Consider the following 20,994-nt stretch of genomic DNA (forward strand, 5'->3'; position numbering starts at 1 on the left):
GTGTGTGTGTGTGTGTGTGTGTGTGTGTGTGTGTGTGTGTGTGTGTGCGCTTAAGGAGAGGCTAGGACCCGGCCGCTGGGCAGGGGGAGGTGACCTTCAGGGGCGGTCGCGGTAATGAAATCACAGGGAGGAAGCCCTGATGTGGGGCCCCCGCCTGGAAACCCTTTCCGTCAAGGCTGACACTGATGACCGCATCCTAATTGAAACAAATGTGCCAATTAGGCAATTCATTTCTCACATCCTCTGCCACACACTTGCCAGGCTAATTTGTATTTGTCCCTTCATATTTTATTATTCTCCCTCCCACCACCTCCCTGCTCCCTTCCTCTCTGTCCCTCTTCTGCTCAGCGAATCTTTTCATCATTACCTACGGGCCCGTCAGTGGCAGGCAGACAGATAATGTGCAGCATGGACCTGCTGTGAGGGCCACGCGTTAATTGCCTCTTTCGAGTCACACATTAACCAGGATAGAATTGAGATAAATACATAAAGAGTCGGAGGGTGGTGGTGGGGGGGGGGGGTTTAGTGACAGATGACTTTAATCATGAGAAATTAGGCTCTGTCCCCCACTCCTCCGTCTCTCTATTTTCTTATCCAACGATGCTAAGCGCTTTACCTTTTGATGGAAAACCCGCGCCATAGGCTCTCTGTTAATTGTGGAGAAGAATCTGGGAGCCTTTGGAGATGGGCTTCTGAGTTTTTCTTCCAGGCCATCGGGAAAATAGAGGCTTCTACCGCCTCTGTACTGTACTCCTCTCCCCTCTGAAAATGAAAATTCCCAACTCCTGCTAACAGTGGTACACTTGACTGAGAAGTGAGAAGTGATTACTGTGTTATGATGTTCATTATCATTTTTATTTGTGTCAATATATACCTGCAATCCATCATCCCTGGGGTCTGTGTGTCATTTCTATTTACCCAGTGTTTGCATGCCCACAGGTGCTTCATATTTGCATCCAGCCAGAGTGTTGTTTAATATAAAGGTTGCCTGTGCGCTTCCTTCCATAAATCCATCAGCACGGCCCATTCTGCCACACGATGAATGTAATTTGCAAACGCAGCGATGCAGCGCCCTTACCAGGGTAGAAGCAGTAAAGTGTCGCTAAGTTTGTAATTTATAATTCGTTTTTCTCTCTGTCGCTGGCGAGAGGTTATAGTGCTTCCTTTGACTGTTTAAGGGGCCGTTCACATGTTCTGTCTGAGAACAGGTGGAAAACGCCAGCCATGCCACTTTTATCCACAGTGCCTGGGGGGGGGGGGGGGATTTTGGTCAGTGTCAAACTATGACGCTCTACAAAGCAGCAACTGATGAAAGCTGAAGTCAATGCTGAAGGGACTTTAACCTAATCTCTCTCTGGCCATCAGGGGGCGACTCCTCTGGTTGTATAGAAGTCTATGAGAAAATGACTCTACTTCTCTCTTGATATATTACCTCAGTAAACATTGTAAACATGAGTTTATGGTCTCAATCTCTAGTTTCAAGTCGTCTTCAATACAGCATGATGTTCATTTAGTAAACTATGGTCCATTTAGAGTCAAATAGACCATAAAGCAGGGTATGCTTTAGGGCGGGGCTACCTTGTGATTGACAGGTCGCTACCAGAGCCATAAGCGTCTTCTCTATCCCCAAATATGGTCCCTTACGTTCACTGGTTGCAAAAAAACAGGATGGCAACTGGAGGCTTCCAGACCTCAGTCCACAAACCAATGGGTGACGTCCCGTGACGTCAAGACGACTATGTCCACTTCTTATATGCAGTCTATGTGCTCTACATGGTAGGGAGGAGGTTGGCTTGGATGGATGGTCAAAAAAACACAGGACTTTTACCCAGCAGACCGACATTCTTGTTCCGTGTGAAACCAAAATCAAGTTGACTTATTTTAAGTAACATATGTAAGTTGAGTTATGTAACGCAACATTGCGCAACATGCTAAACTTATGTTGCATAGGTAACATAATCTACTGAACTACGTAAAAAACAACTAATTTTAATCCAAATCACAATCTTCCCTTTAACCTAACCAAGTTGTTTTCTGTTTATTTTGAGAAAGACAGTGTATGCATGTAACAAGCAGAACTTTACGCATGCGAAACTGATAGTAGAGGGCTACCTTCTGTTGAGCATTAGTTTGAAGCGTAAGACCAATGACCAAACTGCCTTATTTAATGAATTAGGAGTGAGAAAGTATTGACCCTGGAAGATATTCATGGTGTTGTGCCAAGTATGAAAATTGAACTTGAACTTAACATCCTGCCTATTGGCATTATAGGAGAGATGGGGCATAACATATTCACTGTGATCCTCTGAAATTTAAGTAATTTCAGGTTCATTCCATTTTACTCATCGTCCTTTGCAGCATGTGGTCTTTAATATACATCGAAATTCAGCAGGACAATCACAAAAGAGAATACCAGAACCCACCTGTAGCTGACATTACAATGGCCCAGTTGATGAACTTTCACACTGAACTGATTAAAAAGAAAACTCCTCCACTTTAAGATCAAGGGTGTTGTTTTTTTGTAAAAACTATAGTTAAGTGCAGCTGCAGCATTTTACTGGGGTGGGGGTTAAAAACGACTCACATTGCTCTGGATGTCAGAATCACCCCACCTGCCCTAAAGGGCATCCCAAAGGGGCTCCAGAGTGTATATATTGAGTATATACAGTTTTATTGCTGTGGGTGCACTTCACACGTTTCACCTGTGACCTGTGAGATGACCCCGGTGACATCGTCCGGGGTCATCTCAGGGAGTAATAACCCTTAAGAAACACAGCAGTCAGACAGTTAGCCACAGCTATTTGTAAGAGAAAGGGAAAATGAACGGCAAAATGATGACCTACATTGCTTTCTGTTATTGTCAACATATTAGATACGACTTTACCTCCAAATAAGTACTTTCTGTAATCTGGTTTTACAACCTGTCTCATCGTCTGTTTCTTCTCCTGTCAAGCTGCGTTGTAGTAACGTCACAAAGGCATGGAGTCACACCACTCGTTAATGTAACACTTGGCCCAGGTAGCCAATCAAATCAAGCAAGAGGCGGGCTTTACTACCTAACCACTTCCTTTCTCTTATTATGCCAGTAGAACGTTAAGTAGGAACGTTAGTACAGTGGCAAATACAGACGAAAGGCTGATATTAGCTGTATTTAATGAGGATGAACTTGGTGTGATCGTGGCCAAATAGTTGATTAATGATTTTGAATGTGATTTTTTTAATTTTTTCAGAAAAGTCACACCTCCGTCCTTTATCTTGCACAGGTGGAATGGCTGAAAAACGAAGAGCTGCTGACTTCCCTGACCGACGACAACATTGACACCCGCGCCGACCACAACCTCATCATCAACGAGGCGCGACTGTCCGACTCGGGCAACTATACCTGCCTGGCCAGCAACATCGTGGCTAAGAGACGCAGCGCCACGGCCACTGTGATAGTCTTCGGTACGCCGTCCTCCCAGCTGCTCTTATTGTCCCCTTACAACACTTCCTGGTGTTCTGGCACGCTGTTCACACGGCGCTTCAGATCAATTTGTTTAGTTTCCTGCACCCCTATACAAGTGATTAAGACACCCATCTCCGTGTACCCACCGAGGAGCGATGTTTCCTCTTTATTTCCGTGAATGTATTATTCAAACACTCAATTTACTGCCTCTCATTTAAAATCAATATGTACTTTATGGGAGGAAATAAGCCACTGTGTCTTAATCTCATTTAAAAGGAGTGTTGCTTATTAAGTATTTATTCACCAGAGGCCTTCCAGCGATAAGGCTTTGCCGCCTTTGATGGCGCTGCTGAACATTTAGCTTCCGCACACGTTAGACGGAGCGATCATAGAGTAAACTGCTTCAGTCAGAGCACTAAGTGGTCGCCTCCGACCTGTCGACCAGTATGAGTCAGCGTCGCCTTTAGAAATGGCTATTCCGTTTAAGGGTTGTTTTCTTTACTTTGGTACAGTTCTGCGTCTCTATCTTAATCCAAGAGCAAAGAACATTGGATTGCCAATTAAGAAAGAGGGAGCCGTATACATCCACCACAATGAATGTGCTGTGCTCAATCTGCTCCAGCCTTGTTGCCTTGCAGTGCCTCGGTGACTGCATAATCATTATTAACCCCGGCTCTTGTTCGAGTATTTCACTACGCCAGACTTCTGGAAAAGTAAAAAAAAAAAGTGCTGTGTTGCGCCCTCGCTACACCTCTTCTCACTCTCTAACTTTTTGTCGAATTCCCTCCAGTGAACGGTGGCTGGTCCCTGTGGACGGAGTGGTCGCCCTGCAATGTGCCGTGTGGGCGGGGTGTCCAGAAGCGATCTCGAACCTGTACTAACCCGGCGCCTCTCAACGGCGGGGCTTTCTGCGAGGGCATGTCTGTACAGAAGATCACCTGCAACGCACTCTGCCCAAGTCAGTTTCTCTTACGGAAAATAAAACACTGAAGTACAACTTTATGGTGTTGTGCAGATTCAGAAGTTGCTTTTTTTTCTAGTTGTCAAAAGTTACAAATACGTGGTTCAGAATGATTAATCTGACGTGGCGACGATTGCGTCAGGCTGCCAAACATGTAAATGTTCACATTTCATTAACTTGTGATATTTGTGGATGACAGGCGAGTAATTATTTAAGCTTCGAGCACAGTTTTTCCTTTCCCATTTGTTTTCAGATATATTGCAGCTCTCTTCTCAGCATGCACTATCACAGCATGCCACCCACATTAACATGTCAGACATTCATCCACTGCTGATACACACGGTGACTTGAATGAACGGAAGTCCCTGCCTCTTCAGCATTACAGACAACCAATTATAAAGGATTGCAAGGCACAGATGCATAGTGACCTGACAACATCCCTGTACCACGGTGCTGATGGAGCTAGAGAGAGAGAGGACTGAACTGAATGGGAGGTAATAAGAAGAAGGAAGCAGCCGAGGGAGAGACCATATGACTCAGAGCACTGTGTGATTCCGGGGGGGGGGGGTGAGCTGATGTAGTTTGTGAAGAAGTGACTCTCGTGAAGGTAAGGGTTATCTGGTAGTGAGAGTGGCCCAGCAATTCTGCAGTTCTGCGTTTCTTAAGGGCAGAGACTAGAATAGTATTATTGGTCTGGTAATCCACAATATTCAGAGGGAACGAAAAGGAGTCAGAGGATCAACATTTTGGGCCGTATTTCAGTCTGGACCAAACTACGGGACTGACCGGCTGACCAACTTTGCCGTTGCTAGTGTCATGCTGCTATTGTGGCTGAAAAGAATGTTCTCTCTCCTCATAAGTATCTTTTACCATTATTTTCTTTGCCATTCAAGCTAGGTGATGCTGGGCAACCCTACATTCTACATTTATATATTGCAACTTTGCAGATACAGTATGTTCATAAACATGTACATAAACTCCTTATGTTCATGAAAATGTGTGATCCTTGCTAAATGTATTTGCTAATGCAAATGAGGTGTATATGAAAGTCATTTAGCTTTCTTTAGCTTTATCTCTCTACATTAATGAAGATTATCTCTGTCTACTACATGTAGACCAAAATCCTAAATATGAGAAAGATCTAAACAAGCAAAATCAGTATATGTCCCACACATATATATAGTAAATGGGTCCTATCTGACAGAAATGAAAACATTTTCTCTGCTGTGCACATTCAGTAGTGAGATCGGTTTCAAGAGGGCAGAGAATAGGAGTCTATTGGAACCAATAAAAGGAACCAATGAAGGGCTTTAAAAAAAAAAGCTGTTTTGCTTATAAATATTTTATAGAGAGACATTTCCCCAGTTAAATTAAATGTAAACTTTTGTCAGATTTGAACATCTTTCTCTCTGGAGCTTTGGCAGACGAAAGTTCAATCCAGTGCAAAAAAAAATCACCGGTGGTCCAATGAGGCAGTGAGATGCATTTCTGTTACACTTCAAATTTATTTATATATATATATATATATATGTCTCCATTATGTATGAAATGAACTATGTCGTGTGAGCATATTTCCTACCTGTAAAGTCCATTGTTATGTGTTGAAAGCAATGCCTTTAGAAATGAATAATAATAATTAGCCCATAGCAGGAGAATCCAGACAGAGACTCGGCTTGGAAGGTGGCAGACTAGTAAGTGAGGCTTCAGGGAAAAGTGGTAAACGTTATATTTAGCAGTCTTTTACGTTGCCTCATATAGTTTCTTGCTTGAGTGCACACCACTATGCATCATCAACATGTGTGAAGGGAACATATGTTCAAGGTGTGTAATGCACAGAGGTGACATGCCTCCATGTAGAGCTGTCAGTCCCCAGCGCTTTGTTGCACATCCTGCACACACACACACATTTTCCCAAAGAGCTTGGAAGCTTGAAAGCTGGTTCAGAGGGTGGCCAGGTCGTCCAACGAGCCTGCCTCGTGCCAATTTGTTCGGTTTGCGAGGCTTCAGACTGCCAAGGTGCAGATGGGGACAGACAGTGGGGTCTAGTTTAATGGCATCAGAACAGGATGAGAGAGATTTGGACCTGGTAGAGAGACTAATACAGAAGTCAGGTAAAGAATGCTGGCATTAGGGTATGAAAAGTTTGTAAATTAAGTTTGAAAAGATGATTTATTATTTACTATTGCCAAGTTTTGATGAGCAGGCCCCTGATTTGTTTTGTAGACATGCACAATCAACAGTCAGTTACAGGAATGTGCTAAAGAAAATACTTGGCAATGTGCCATCAAAAGGCAGAGAAGAAGTCTGCTGGCTCAATAAGAGGTGCTCAACAGAGTTCTGCAGGAAGGAGTTCTAACACCAGGAAATGAGTACGAATACATTATTTGTCATTTGTACCAATCACCCAGAGCGCCGAGCTTTGAGGCAAATTGAGTTTTTCTGTGCGCAGGTTTTGAGACCGATTAAACGGCATATTAAAGTAACTGTGATAATTATGTACAGAACAATTTTTTGTGATGCTTAAGAATCACCCAGTATATTAAAGCAAGCATCAACTCCGTAAATGTTGACATTTGTACTCGTCACTGATAGTCCTGAATTTAGACATACATTCAAGAGGCGTCATCAATTTGGAACGGATTGATGAAAATGTCCAAACAGACAAAGTCCAGTTGCCTCATGTTAAAGACTTGTCATGTACAACTAGAAGGGTTCCTATGCTCTTTGAAGTACTCTTATTTAAATTCATCATTCAACTTTTTCTTGCTTACTTTTATGTAATCATTTACTCTCATAATGTAATACATTATTAAACTATGTCCTGATGATTGCATTATGATCTTTTATTACATCTAAATTATCGCACAAAAAGTTTAGACAACGGCAACAGTGCTGGAGGAGCTAACAGACGATAGCGTCATCAGCGGTAACCGCCACACTGGCGCGATGCAAAGCGGCAGCCATTAGCCAACATGTGGGGCAACACACACACACGCACACACAGACTGGGGATTACAGGAGCTAACATGTACTGTACGTGCTATGTCAAAAAAGAACAGAAAAGCTCAGATTACGTCACACAAAGAGGGAGAGTGACTTCAGTCTTCAGCTCAGGTAGACGTCACTACAGCGATTGTTGTTTGATGCTATATTAAAGCTCTGAATTTCACAATTTAGACCTTTATTAAGCAATGCAGGTTTAAAATTGGCTTTGTGATTGATTAATGAGGAAGGAAATGCATTCAACATGTTTGTTAGGCCTAAAGGATACACATAAAGAGTTTTGATAAGACAAGAAAACTCCACTTACATTTTGTCAAGAATGCGGAGCCTTATTATCCAGCATCGAGTCAGTAATCCAGGACCAGTGTTACATTCAAAGTCATCTTTCATCGAATAGTCATGAAAATCAGAAGCTAGTTGCTGAACCACAATTATGTTGGGTTATTAAAGATTATGTGATATATTGCTAACACAATGTTTTTTTTTGTATTCAATGTCAATTTTCAAAATGATCTTGACGCCCCAACCCCGTCAATACTACGGTTTACCAGCGTTAGAAATATTTGAATCATACCATGCCAGGATTCACTGTTGAACTCTAGCTTTAGTGCTAAACCATAACTTTCAATTAATCAATAAGGGTGAACAAGTGTCATATTTTACTCATCTAACTTTTACACCCACGCTTTATATATTAATACACACAGTTTCTAGTTAAAATCGCCATCATGCATCTTTTTTTATTATACTATATTGATCTCTTTAAGGGGGAAATTTGTCTCTGCATTTGACCCATCCCTGTATATAGGGAGCAGTGGGCTGCCAATGACAGGCGCCTGGGGGTTCAGCGTATTGCTCAGGTACAGTTCGACACATGACACGTCCCAGTCGAGGATCGAACCATTGACCTTCCGGTTCCCAGACAACCCTCTAAACCCAGTGAGCCACGGTCGCCACGATTGACACCGTCGGCCTCCTTGGGTGTCTGTGCAGGAATAAGTCTGATGAGGTGAATGATCAATAACAATGACTCAGCTTTTGCTTTTCAAGGGGCTGTAACATCTGCCTTTTAAAAATCACTTTCAGGCTTGTGGTCTGAAACAAAAAAATTGGAATTTCTACACACTGACTGATATATGAGTATCGGAGTTTTTCCAACTAGCTGCCTCTCACTGCCAATTAAAGCTGTCAACCTTAATAGTTGTGGAGGGTGGGTTTTGTTTGCAATGTGGAGTTCCCAGAAAGAATCTATTCCAAAAAAAGAGGAATAAGAATTTCCTACTTCAGTAGAGATGAGCAGACCTGTGCCACCACCAGGGCCTCACAGAATGACGGATGTGACATGCAGGGCGATCCGTGTTTTGTGGGAGGAAGGAGATGCAGACAGGAGCGAAGCATGGGCTGCCATGAACCCAGCTGTCTGAGGTGCTGACTGACAAGCCCCTCCAGTTCTGACAAGCCAGCCCAGAGCGTTGCCTTAATGATGGGCCGAGTGCAGGGAGAGCACGAGAGACGGATGACGTCAGAGGCTGCACCATGACGAGGCCACTGAACAAGAAACGGCAGAGAGCGAAGAGAATGCTGATGGAAATGAACCTCAGGTGGAGACCGAAGTGCTGGGAAGGGAATTCAAACTCAGTCAATGCAGATTGCCTGTGTACTGTACTGCCCCATGGTGTCCTACCAAAGCCTGCCACATGTGTCTATTCACGCTCGATACATGCATGCAGTCTTTTTAAAGATAAAATTCCCTTTTCAAAGAATACTTGGTTAGGTTAAGGCAACAACACTACTTAGTTCGGTTTAGGAATAGATCCTGAAATAGTTAAGTTAAGCCTACAAAACTTCTTCATTTGGTTCAGGAAAAGATTGACGTTTGGATTAAAATACCCCGTAAATCAACATTGACTTCTCGTTTCACATGGGGAACAAACAGCGGTCTCCTGGCTGAAAGATTTTTTTTTGTAGGACCCATCCACCTCCCCTGGCTCCCGCCCTGTGTGGGCTTATACGTTCTATAAACGCCCTCGTTCATGATTATGTGGATAACATACTCAATCGTTTTGTGGGATATCTATAGATCAAGGCACATTATTTTTCGTAGATGTAGCTATGAGTGTTGGATGAGAGTTACGTTTAAGTGACATACGTAAGTTTAGTACTAAACCCTCACATACGGACTCACGGCAGGACTGAATTGATCATATTCTGACAGAACCACTGATGCAATGTGCTCTAGTTTTTATATAGTGTTATGAGAGGGGTTATGCTCAGGATGTCTCAAGTGCATCATCGAGCCATGAATTCAGACCTGCCCAAAAAAACCTAGTAATTATAATGAGGACGGTTGTACGTAAGCCCAAGAGCTTGGAGGCGGGGTTAAAGGAAACACTGGCGAGCTGGCTTTATGGCACCTATGGATGGGGAAGATGGGGAATATTATAGACACAGAAGTCTACTTTTTTTTGCATCATGCACCACTGAGCAACTTTTATAGGAAGGGACATCGCCCTGCCTCCAATGCTGTATCCAGTCCTCTTTAAACATCCATGGATTAAACAGTCAGTGATGTTTCTTCTGCAGATGTACTGAGTAAGACCAGTCTGTCGCTGCAATGGCTTGAAGCCAGGACAGTATAACAGGTGCAATAGGGGGGGTTAAGCCTATAGCGGGTTCATGATTAACGTTTGCCTTTTCTTTAACACAGAAAGTTATTTTTTAGGAGATATATCCCTGAGTGTGTTTGGAATTACAATCAACTAGGAAAAAAAATATCTGAACCAAGATAGAAAAGGGCAGAAGATTCACAAACTAGTGTCTGCTTATAGCTGCAAAAATGTCACCACAACAAATTAATGAGGTTCTGGTGACTGGCCAATTTAAGAAACTAGACATGAAGAATGCAGTGAGCAGCAAGAAAAAAGAAAAAGGAAGCTTGGATTTTGGAAAGTATCCGCAAGGTGTTCAAATTGATTCAGAGTTTAACAGTCGCTACAGTTCGTCAGACTTCGTCTATTGTTTACCAGTAGGCAGATGAGCTCATTCAACAGAATCAGAGCAACAAGTCATGGGGGAACTGTCAGGAGAAACAATACGCACACACTCACATGCTACTGCGGTCAAACTCAGGAGCACTCAGCACTCTCTCTGCAATGTGCAAACACATCATTTGCATTCCAAGTAGCTGAGAAGAAGCCACAAACAAATGCGGAGTGTAGGCAGTAGGCCTATGGTACATCACAAAGGAAAATGATCTTCTCCTCTGCCCACAAGGCTGCGTGTTATGGGCATCGCAGCTGCTGCCAAACATTCTTCAGGCGCCATATGGTCTCCCAGTATTTGTTAAGCTAAGCATGAGAAGCTCTTCCTTGATCAGATGACAGGTTAGCCGAGGAATCCGAGCTATTAGCATGCACCAGGCTGTCTTGGTTTCAGAGACTTGCATCAAATCCAATTATATAAACAGGCCCGCGGGTTAATGGGGAGGAAATGGCTCCCTGGCTGTGCCACCACATCAAGCGTATATTCTGTGTCATACTGAGTGTTTGCCCACTAAGGAAACATTCAAACGTTTAATGTGTGTAAATATAGCACACATATGAAAGTTGAAACAGTGTCTGCAGTTACACAACGGATTATACGATCTGTTCTTTTTGGTAAATGTGCCTAAATCCTAAACTTTCAATGAGGTTTCTGAATATAGATTAGAATATCTGTCATCCTATTTTATTATGACAACATCCGAAGGAAAAAAAATATCCTCAAGCACAATCTTGAATAAAGTGATTGATCGGATTATATGAAGTAGAATTGTTTTTTCTTTGTAAAACCAAATATGAATTTGTCAGTGCCTGCCTGCTTTTGTGTGTGGCAAAAGGGGAGACTAAACGTTTTGGTTATTGTTATATTTTTTGGGGCGTATTCTGCCTTTATTTTACAGATGATGTAGAAATCGGCGGGAGAGAGAGAAAGAGGTGTGACATGCAATAAAGTCAGAAAGAGGTATTTTTTTGACCTCAGTGAAAATATCTTTGAAACGCTAAACACCAACAAATATGGATCAACACTGAATATTTTGTTGGATAAAAACATGTTATGAATTTTGTAATTGTTTCATTCAATTTTGACATTTTGGACTTTGCAGCGCTCCGGGGTTATGGGAAATGTTTGGATCACACGAGTTGGAAACAATCCTACGCAGTCACCACTGGAATCTAATTCTACAAAGAGAATAATACTAATAATATCAGTGTAGCCTGATCTTGATCTGCATCTGCACAGAAACATCCGGTGTAAAAACAATGAATAGATATGGCAGCATTTAAATGTTGATTTAGAACTCAAACGTTAACGACATTCTGGGTTCAGCTCCGAAACTCGTGTTGTGAGCTGTAGGCACAAGAGCAAAATTGGAGCGGGAAGGAGCAGGAGATAAGGTGACGCTCCAATTTTATTTTTTTAAATCTACTCTATGATCAATTTAAAATTCTCCCGCTCGGGCTAGTTATGGGATGCCGCAAGACTAGCCGGTGGACCCTGATGTGGAGTGTGACCCTGAAATGGGCAGGGAGCTCCAGGCGACGACAAAACAGAGTGAAGTCGACCATTGTTCATTGGCACATACTAACAATAATGTACAAAGCCAGTTGAAAATCTATAAGATTTTCTTCTAAGACAGCGGTTCCCAAACTTTTTAGGCCACGCACCCCCTTCTACATCCCGACCGGGTTCACGCACCCCCAATCCCCCCCCCCCACACCTTAAAAAAAAAAAAAGCAACAGAGCCTATTTATAGCCGCATAAAAATCGGACTAATGAGAGAACAGTTTGCTCGCGCGTGGCGTTTGTTTACAAGATAAAAAACACAAAAAAAGACAAAAAATCTTCCTGCACCGTGCCTTCGAAAAGGTAACGGACAGACACCAGAAGATTGGCCAGATTGGCCACATCTGTAGGCTTGTCTACTTGCAGAGAGTAAAACTCACTCTTCTTCACACGACCGACTAATGTAGCCAGGATGTCTTCGGACAAAGCATCGATGCGGCGCGACACAGTGTTGTTGCACACCGGGATCATGTCCAACTTTTTTGCTTCTCTCTCTCCAATCATACATTCCACCATCTCTTTGGCAGCTGGCAAGCACACGTCTTCTGCGATTGTGTGCGGTAGCCCCTTTCTTGCTATTCTGTGACCAGATATGAAGCCCGTAGCGCGTTTTTTGTAGACCCAACACATGAATGAGACTGCAGTTGTTTTGGGCTGTTTTGTAACTCCTCCAATTTCGATATAAACAATGTAAGGGGCTTTTGACTTGCACTGGCATGCTTGGTGTTCAGGTGGTGACGTAAATAAGATGGCTTCAGACAGCTGTTAGCCAGAACCTCACTGCACACCACGCACTGTGGCTTTGGACAATCTGCATTGCCAATCCAAGTGAAGGCCAGACCCAAATCATTTTCATCATATTTCCTCTTTTTTCACCTTGACTCCGCGAGGGGCCTATGTGCTCCCGCTTTGTCTGTGCTATCCCTTCCTCCTTTTCGGTCTCCTCCGTCTCATCTTTCTCTGACTCCTGTTCGATTTCTTCTCCCGGTCCCTCCCCAACGCACCTCTCTGTTTCTCTCGCCTCCGATTCCTCTCTCTCTCTCTCTGTCCCTCTCCTCTTTTACGCTTCAGATGTCCCACCTGACAGTTTCCCCAATTTCAGCCAGTTTATCATATTTGCATGAATGTTGCTGAATGAATGAAGTTAGCTGTTAGCTGCACAAGCTAGGCTAGCTAGTGTGTACGTAAAAGACAGTCTGGTGGCAGGAGCTGAAGTGAATTTATTAAATTGTAAGTTTTTAATTTTAAATTTAAATCTTACAAAGGGAATTTTTATAATTCATGTTTTTATTTTGTGAAGAATCCCACTTAAATTTTTTTAAATTATATTTAATATTAATTATTACACCATTAGACCACCATTACATTTTTCCTCTCACGCACCCCCTAGAGCAGGGGTGTCAAACTCATTTTTACTCTGGGCCACATCAGCATCATAGTTTCCCTCAAAGGGCCAGTTGTAACTCTAAGACTGTATAAATGTAACTACTCCCTAACATATTGTTAACTAACTCTCTGCATTCGATTATTGTTTATTCAAGTGTAAAAATATTGTACATGCAGTTATATAAATGTGAAATTATATTGAAGCACATTTCTGTTATTATAAATAAATAATAAATAATTTTAATTTATGGTTAAGAAACCCACATTACTCTATCAAAGATCAAACTTTTAAAGTAAATAACAAAGACAAATATCATCAAACACAAGTTATTACATTAACTTTGTTCAAAGCTATTTTTGTCACCTCTCTGCATCACTAATGTCCCTCCCTGCCGTTGTCCCATGCATGGCAGCTACATCCAAGAGCTCCTCACTGAGAGTCAGGTCTTATAAACATGGATAGATGAGCTGTATCCGTGTTGTCTGTGCTTTCATCAACAGCTAATGAAGAAGACGAGTACCTGCTCATCTCTTAGCTAGCTGTGTTGTTAGATTGCTGCTAGTTCCCGAACTCGGTCTGCGATTTTGTTTCTTCACAAACTGACATTTGTAAAAGTCTGTATCTGATCGGAGCTCACCTGCTCACATACCTTTAGCATGCACTGGGCCTTAACTTTTGTAAATATCTGCTGTGATTGTACTCTGCCTTTTAATTCTTGGACAATTTTATGTTTTTCTTGGAGGCTAAATTTTGCTCCGTGTTTGGTGTCAAAATGCCGACGTGAATTGTATTCCTTCATCACCGACACTGCCTCATAACACTGAAGACAGACCCGTTTTTCTCCTTCAAGCACAAACATGTATTCGCTTTCCCATCTTTCATTACATTTTCTTCCCTCTGCATCAATTGTTCTCTTCGTTATTTTTGGATCTTTTTCAACTCAATCACTTGTTGGAAAACCTCTTTACGGTCTGTTCCCTCTCCTGTCCACCTGTTGTGATAGTTTTAATGTCGGTACACAGACAACATGCTATCTCATAATTTCAACTTTCTATCTCATAATTTCGATTCGCGGGCCACATAAAATGATGTGGCGGGCCGGATTCGGCCCGCGGGCCTTGAGTTTGACACGTGTGCCCTAGAGGCAGCTCGCGCACCCCCAGGGTATTTTCTTTTTGGTGTGTGTGTGCAGAAACATACTGTGTATCTGTTAATCTTCTTGTCCACATTTGCACATATCCTCACACTGCAGTTGACGGAGGCTGGGACAAGTGGAGCGAATGGACCGTGTGCAGCAGCCAGTGCGAGAAGCTGCGGAGCAGGGAATGCAACTCCCCAGCACCCAGACACCGAGGCAAGATGTGCGAAGGGAACAGTGAGGCCACTGAGAACTGCACAGATGGACTGTGTACCCAGAGTAAGGCCTTTCTCCCTGCTGGGCATCATCATCATCATCGTTCTCAGAATTTTCCTATCATCTCACTATCACATATACACTAACATGGCAAATCATCACAAGGCATGTTTGGACAGGAGGTGTGTGTTGGAAAGAAATCCCACTGTGGATTGACACAGATGCCCAGTGCATGATAATGTCAGCGCTCTTTCTCCTGTGTGCTGCTCACTTCACATATTGGATGTCATAGTGAATCCATCACAGAATGACGCCTGACGTCTGGAATGAAATGTCATTGCACTGTTTGGATCATGCACATGCAATGCTGAATGTTTCACCCAGTTGTGTCAACACTAGTATGAATAATGGCTAAACTAGGGCTGAACATTTTCATTTTCAATTTTCAATACTGATTTGAAGGAGTGAAGCCTTCATATCACAAGGGGCATCATTTTATTTGTAGCTTATATTAATGTCACAAATCAGGGCTCCCAATCCCAGAAAATGTACGCAGCTGTTGAGCATAAAAGACAGCTGGTGAAATTTTCAAATCTGCCATTTAGAATTTGAACGCAACATATCATTTTACACCATTATCACCAAAAGGCTCTGAATCTGTGAACTAGCTTGTCCTGTCAGTAGCTGTGTTTAGCACATGTATTCCCAAGTATCACATTGTAAAAGCTGAATGGAAACGGCAAAATTCGTCAAAGTTTCCTCAATGCTCACTGGTGTTTCTTAGCATTAGACAAAATTACCGTTTTGTATCTTTGTAGTCGTAGCGTGAACATAACATAACGTTAGTTTACCAGCTTAAATGTAGCGCTGCTAACAGTGAGAGTTGTCAGTCAGACGTCGTAACATTGTAAGACTTGACCTAGAAGCAGTTTAACATCATAGCCATTAACTATGCAGCTGTGACCAATACGCTATTTACACCACTTTCAAATGTCAAAAATCAAAGTTATGTTGTGTTACCTTGACTAGCACAGTTACCTGTTGAATATCCCAAGTTTACTGTTTGGATCAATTCAACTGATTAAACAGCACACTCGCTAGGAAAACAAATGTTCTCATTGTACGTTTCTGCAAATCACTGATACGTTGAATGTCACCGTCACCAGAGGAAGTGAAGTAGTTCAACAAGCGATGCTCAGAGCAAGTGAAGTAGTATATTGAGTGACTTATAACATGAGAAAGAGACCACTAAGGGTGGGTGGGAGTATTTGTGGTAGATGGGACAAACAAAAACAGGACTTTTACCCCGGAGTCTATTGTTCCTGTCCCTTGTGAAACCAAAAGTCAACTTTGCGCTTGATACGTAACGTTACGTAAGAAAGTTAGCTGAGGGCAGTTGTTATTTATTTACACTAGTTACATTGTTACCATTTTATATAACATTACGTAAGAATGTTAGCTAAGGGTGGTTGTTATTTATTTACACTAGTTACATTGTTACTATTTTATATAACGTTATGTAAGAATGTTAGCTAAGGGTGGTTGTTATTTATTTACACTAGTTACATTGTTACCATTTTATATAACGTTATGTAAGAATGTTAGCTAAGGGTGGTTGTTATTTATTTACACTAGTTACGTTATTATGCTTGTTACGTAACGTTACTACGTGAGAAAGTCAGCTAAGGGTGCTTGTTATTTATTTACACTATTTATGTTGTTCCGCTTTTTACTTAACGTTACGTAAGAAAGTTAGCTGAAGGTGGTTGTTATTCATTTACGCTACTTCGGTTCTTACACTTACACATTATTATTTTTACACAAACCATGATCTTTTTGCTAACCTTAAGTAGCTTTGTTGCTTAAACCTAATCAATCGTTTCACAGCGTGGTATCGTGCGTTTCTGAAAGCGTGATACAAGGCTAATTAGACACGTATTTGTGAAACTTGTTTTGAGTTCAGAAACAATGACATGCAAGGTTTGCAAAAAAAGTACAATATAATGTTTTTTTTCAGTTGACTGGGTTGGATTTGAAATATATGCTTGTTTGTTATTATTAATTCATTATGGTAGGCACAAATGTATGTTTTTATTACTATGTACAAGGGGTTTAAGTTCTAGAAAATAACCACAATTTCAAAGACAGTCCTTATACTGGTCAGAAAAAACAAAAATTTTCCGAAATTGTTCAGCCCTACTAAAATGTGCATATGATTATAATGTTAATTTGGGTTTGTTTGGAAAGTCTTGTAGACAAGTGTGGGACTTGAATCCATCTTAAAGAAATGAGTCATGTGTTTTGGACTTAAGTGAGGAGATCATTAGCCCACTCAGAGGTATTTCCGAGCCTGTGAGCAGTTTGCACCTCACCACCTTTATCTATGGTGATATGAAGACAGTAATGATGCCTGCCTGGCCATTATCCGATGCTGTATATATATCGTCAATGAGTATAGTCAGCAGAAAAGCTCCTCACTGCTCAGGGTGTCGGATCTGAGACCACACTTGTTAGTCACTTCACAGAGGCTCGGACTTTAATCACCACTTTCTCTCCTCTTTGTCTCATTCTATCTCTCTGTCTTTGCAGATCGAAAGCTGCTACATGATGTTAAACCTCAAAGTGAGTCTTCCTCTGTGGATTTCTTTCATCTTCGACGACTGCCACTTATATGTAATGCTCTGAATTCTGGGGGAAAGAGATAATATATTCTAAATTTAAAGGAGTGACACGTCGTTTGCACTCCGCTCAGTGCACACTCCTGAAACAGAAGCATTATGAATCCCCCCCCCAAGTTCACTCTGAACTGAGCAACTCCTGCATTAACCCTGCAAGATGTGCTCATTACGCATTCATGTCATTAGTCAGCGGCCCACTTTTATGACAAGCGTGACATCACAGCTTTGCTTTTTACTTTGTAACGGGGAGATATATTGGTTGTGACAAGGGAACATGTGCTACGTTGTGGAGGATTAATGGGTTGTAATCACTGCAAACGTGCTAATTGGACCAATTTACGGCGCTGTCCTCGCCTTCATGTGGCAGCTTTCAATCACTTGCTGGAGTTGGCCCGGCTAAGTGATTGTCAGGTGCCTGCTTGAGCGCTTTCATTAATGGGCCACATTATTGTAAAAGTTGTGCTTACTGCAGGCTTTAAGGAAAGCTTGGATGATTGAATGGGGAGGGTGTTAAGCTGGTGTGTGGCTAGTGATCACCCTGGTAGGAACACGCAAAATAATTTTTTCCTCTGATTCGTGCTCTCGACAACTGGTGACCACCGGCTGCATCGCATGGTCTCTGACCGTCTGCGCTGTGAGATATCCATCGTAGCTATTGGATATAGACCGGTGGGTCTAATGGCAGTTATGCAAATAGCCCTCCATGTTAGCAGCTTGAATGCGATGTGTAACAGTTTAGAGTAACGGCTGGACATTGTTTGTTTATGCCTATCTTTGGTGCACAATGTAGCATAGAGAGATGAGACAGATGGTCCGCTCCTTCTTACCACTTTCCATTCTTGTTTCATTTCCATCCCGAAGCCAGACTAACACTTTGTAACTCCTGCCTGTGTTTGACCTTGAATGTCTACATAATAACAGCATTGTCTTCCCCTGCTTTTCCTCCATCTCCTCCTCACTGTGTCTTAAATAATACAACAAAGACAAGGCTCTTTTATGTGGAACACTTTAACAAAAAAGCCTTTTCTCTTTATTGCCAATGCTGCCTTCATCACAGTGAAGAAAAAAAGAAAATACCTTGTTTCTGGAGAAATCTCAGAAGAACACTTTCACATACGGAGAATTCTCAAATAGTGATGTGGGCTTTTATTCACTTCAGCGGCAGAGAGAACCAGGCTTTTATTTCTAATTTCCCCAGCTTTCAAACTCCAAACGTCCTCCATCTTTACCTGCTGCCTTGATAAATTCAATATGATGTATACTTCTACAGCACTAATTCCATCAGTGGCAAGAGCCAAGGTTCACGTCAGTCGCTACACTTTGCCCATTTAAGTGGCAAATTTACGAGAAAAAATCTCGGACAAATAGTGGAGATTCTGTTGCCCCTAAAGTAGTGTTATTACGGTAAGGATGGTCCTGAAAGATACATATACGTGTTTTCTTTCATGTCAATGTTTTATGAGTATAATGCCAACATCAGTATGCATTGTACTTTATCCTTATGTTATTTTGCAGATGGGTTATCAGATAAATCCTTACGATTTCTGTTTATGAAGTTCTCTCTGACCGACCGCCTCTTAGCGAGGCGAAGGTCCTGAAAGATACACATACACATGTTCTTTCATCATCTTTCTATATCCTTTTACGAACATGATACATGCTAATATTGGTCAAGTTACAAGAAAGTAGAAATGAAAAACTATCTTCATAATCTTGAGAATTAACAAGTTTTTTTGTTTTCTCGCAAACATAGTAAATTAGTTATTTTCCCGAATAGTATCCCTTCCCCCGGCTACATGATGATTTCTGTTTACCTACAATGACCCTAATACGCTGTCGTAATAGGCTACTAATCGGGGGAAAAAGTGACGACGATGGCTTAAAGCACCCCACCGATTAAGCATTGCAGTCCTGCAACACTGTCGGTCTCACGATGGACAGTTCAAAATCGATTCGGCAGAACCATAGAGATTGTCTTCTGCTCCACACACTCTTCTTCCTTGCGGTGGCTAATGAAGCATTGAGTCGCTAGTGTCAAGCCGAGGTGAGGAGTGGGCTACAGAGGTCTGCTGAGCTCACTCCACACCCGAAAGATTAGTTTTCATTTTCAGAGTTAGTCTTGAGCCACAGCTGACACTGACAGGAGGCAATTCATCAGAATTTGCTCAGCCATCTCTTGAGCCACCAAAGACATAAAGACATAAAACCCTTTTTTTAATATGCACAGCAGCACTCCCCAACAGACTTTGTTGTGTTCCTCTTAATCTTCTATCAGGAGTAGGGCAAAGAAGAAATGACTGGAGTTTATTATGACATACAAATTGTATTGAATTGATGCTGTGGAAATGGACATTATACACATTTTTGACCATGTAAACTGTTACTACCCCCCTTTAATTATTTGAATACCTAATTTTAAATGAGAATTTACGGTCGCTCTCGGTTTTGTGTGCTTTAGGTATGGACAGCTCCAATGACGTCGCCCTGTACTCGGGCCTGGGAGCCGGCATCATTGCCGTGGCGATCCTCGTGGTGGCCGTCATGCTGTACAGGAAGAACCACAGCGAGTACGGCGTGGATGTCATCGACTCCTCCGCGCTCACCGGGGGTTTCCAGTCCTTCAACTTCAAGACCACCAGACAAGGTAAGAGAAAGAGAGAGGGCCATCGACTCCACACCGGTGACCACGAGGCCAAAAAGGCAGCGTCATCAATGCCCTCCGCGACAGGGCCACGCCGGTGATTGATGCCGTTTGCTTGCATCTGGCGGCATGGCGTGCAGCCTCCATATCTGCTTAGGATCTATACTTCCTCAACCAGTGAAAGGACCTGTCGTATTTTGACAGACCTGCTTCTCTGTTGTCGTGAAACAGACGATAATCAATATTCAACGGCGACCGGCGACGCTCCACCCCCGCGCCACGGACCATGCATTTGACTGGCAACTAGTCTCCTCCGTCAGATTACACTGGCCTAAACCACTGATGGATCAATGTGAGGGGTATGGAACGGTGAACATCAATTCAATTTTTTGTTGTGCACAGCAATAACTTCTGTTGGTGATGCGACTGGGGCTGTCCCCGCAGGCCCTGCAGGCATTCACATTACTGTCACTGACATTTCTGGGTTAGCTCAAGTGATAGCCATCGTGGCGACGGGCGATACATCTTCGCCTCGGTCACGAGCACTGCCGGGGGCCCACACTCTGCCCTCGGCTCCCCTCCCCCCCAAGGCCCGAGAGTCGGTCGAGGGGTGGGGGGGATTGGGAGGTGGTAGGAGCCGGGTCTACATTCAGCAGGTCATCAATCCTATTTAAATAGGCCAGCCTACCTGCTTTGCCTTCCACCGGCTACAATCACTCCTTTCCATTTTCCTCTCCGTGGCTCCCCGTAAAATGTGGAACACTTCGTCAGCCCCACTTTGCTCTGGAGGAAGTTGTTGAGGCATTTTATATTAGCCTACTTCTGCAGTGATTGCATTGTTTTTAGCTGTCCTTTTCATAAACATAGCAGGAAGGGGGGGGTCTCTAAATGTGTGTTTAATTGCAAATCAGTAGCTTTTT

The 20,994-nt window shown here is 42.6% G+C and overlaps 1 protein-coding gene across 2 annotated transcripts; it reads left to right on the forward strand.

Annotated features, from left to right (window-relative positions):
* Positions 1 to 1,559: 1,559 nt before the first annotated feature.
* LOC116376941 (netrin receptor UNC5D-like) lies at positions 1,560 to 20,962 on the forward strand. Of its 2 annotated transcripts, XM_031838455.1 has the most exons (5): positions 1,560 to 3,444; positions 4,236 to 4,403; positions 14,654 to 14,818; positions 17,345 to 17,377; positions 19,892 to 20,962. In XM_031838455.1, exons 2-5 carry the CDS (start codon positions 4,364 to 4,366, stop codon positions 20,173 to 20,175), a joined length of 522 nt encoding a protein of 173 aa, XP_031694315.1. In that variant the 5' UTR covers positions 1,560 to 3,444; positions 4,236 to 4,363; the 3' UTR covers positions 20,176 to 20,962. The 2 variants fall into 2 exon arrangements, with proteins under 2 accessions (XP_031694315.1, XP_031694316.1); XM_031838456.1 differs by lacking the exon at positions 17,345 to 17,377.
* The last annotated feature ends 32 nt before the right edge of the window (positions 20,963 to 20,994 follow it).

The sequence above is a fragment of the Anarrhichthys ocellatus genome, unplaced genomic scaffold (genome assembly GCF_004355925.1).
Source record: "Anarrhichthys ocellatus isolate YVR2014 unplaced genomic scaffold, GSC_Weel_1.0 scaffold728, whole genome shotgun sequence".
NCBI classification, from domain to species: domain Eukaryota; kingdom Metazoa; phylum Chordata; class Actinopteri; order Perciformes; family Anarhichadidae; genus Anarrhichthys; species Anarrhichthys ocellatus.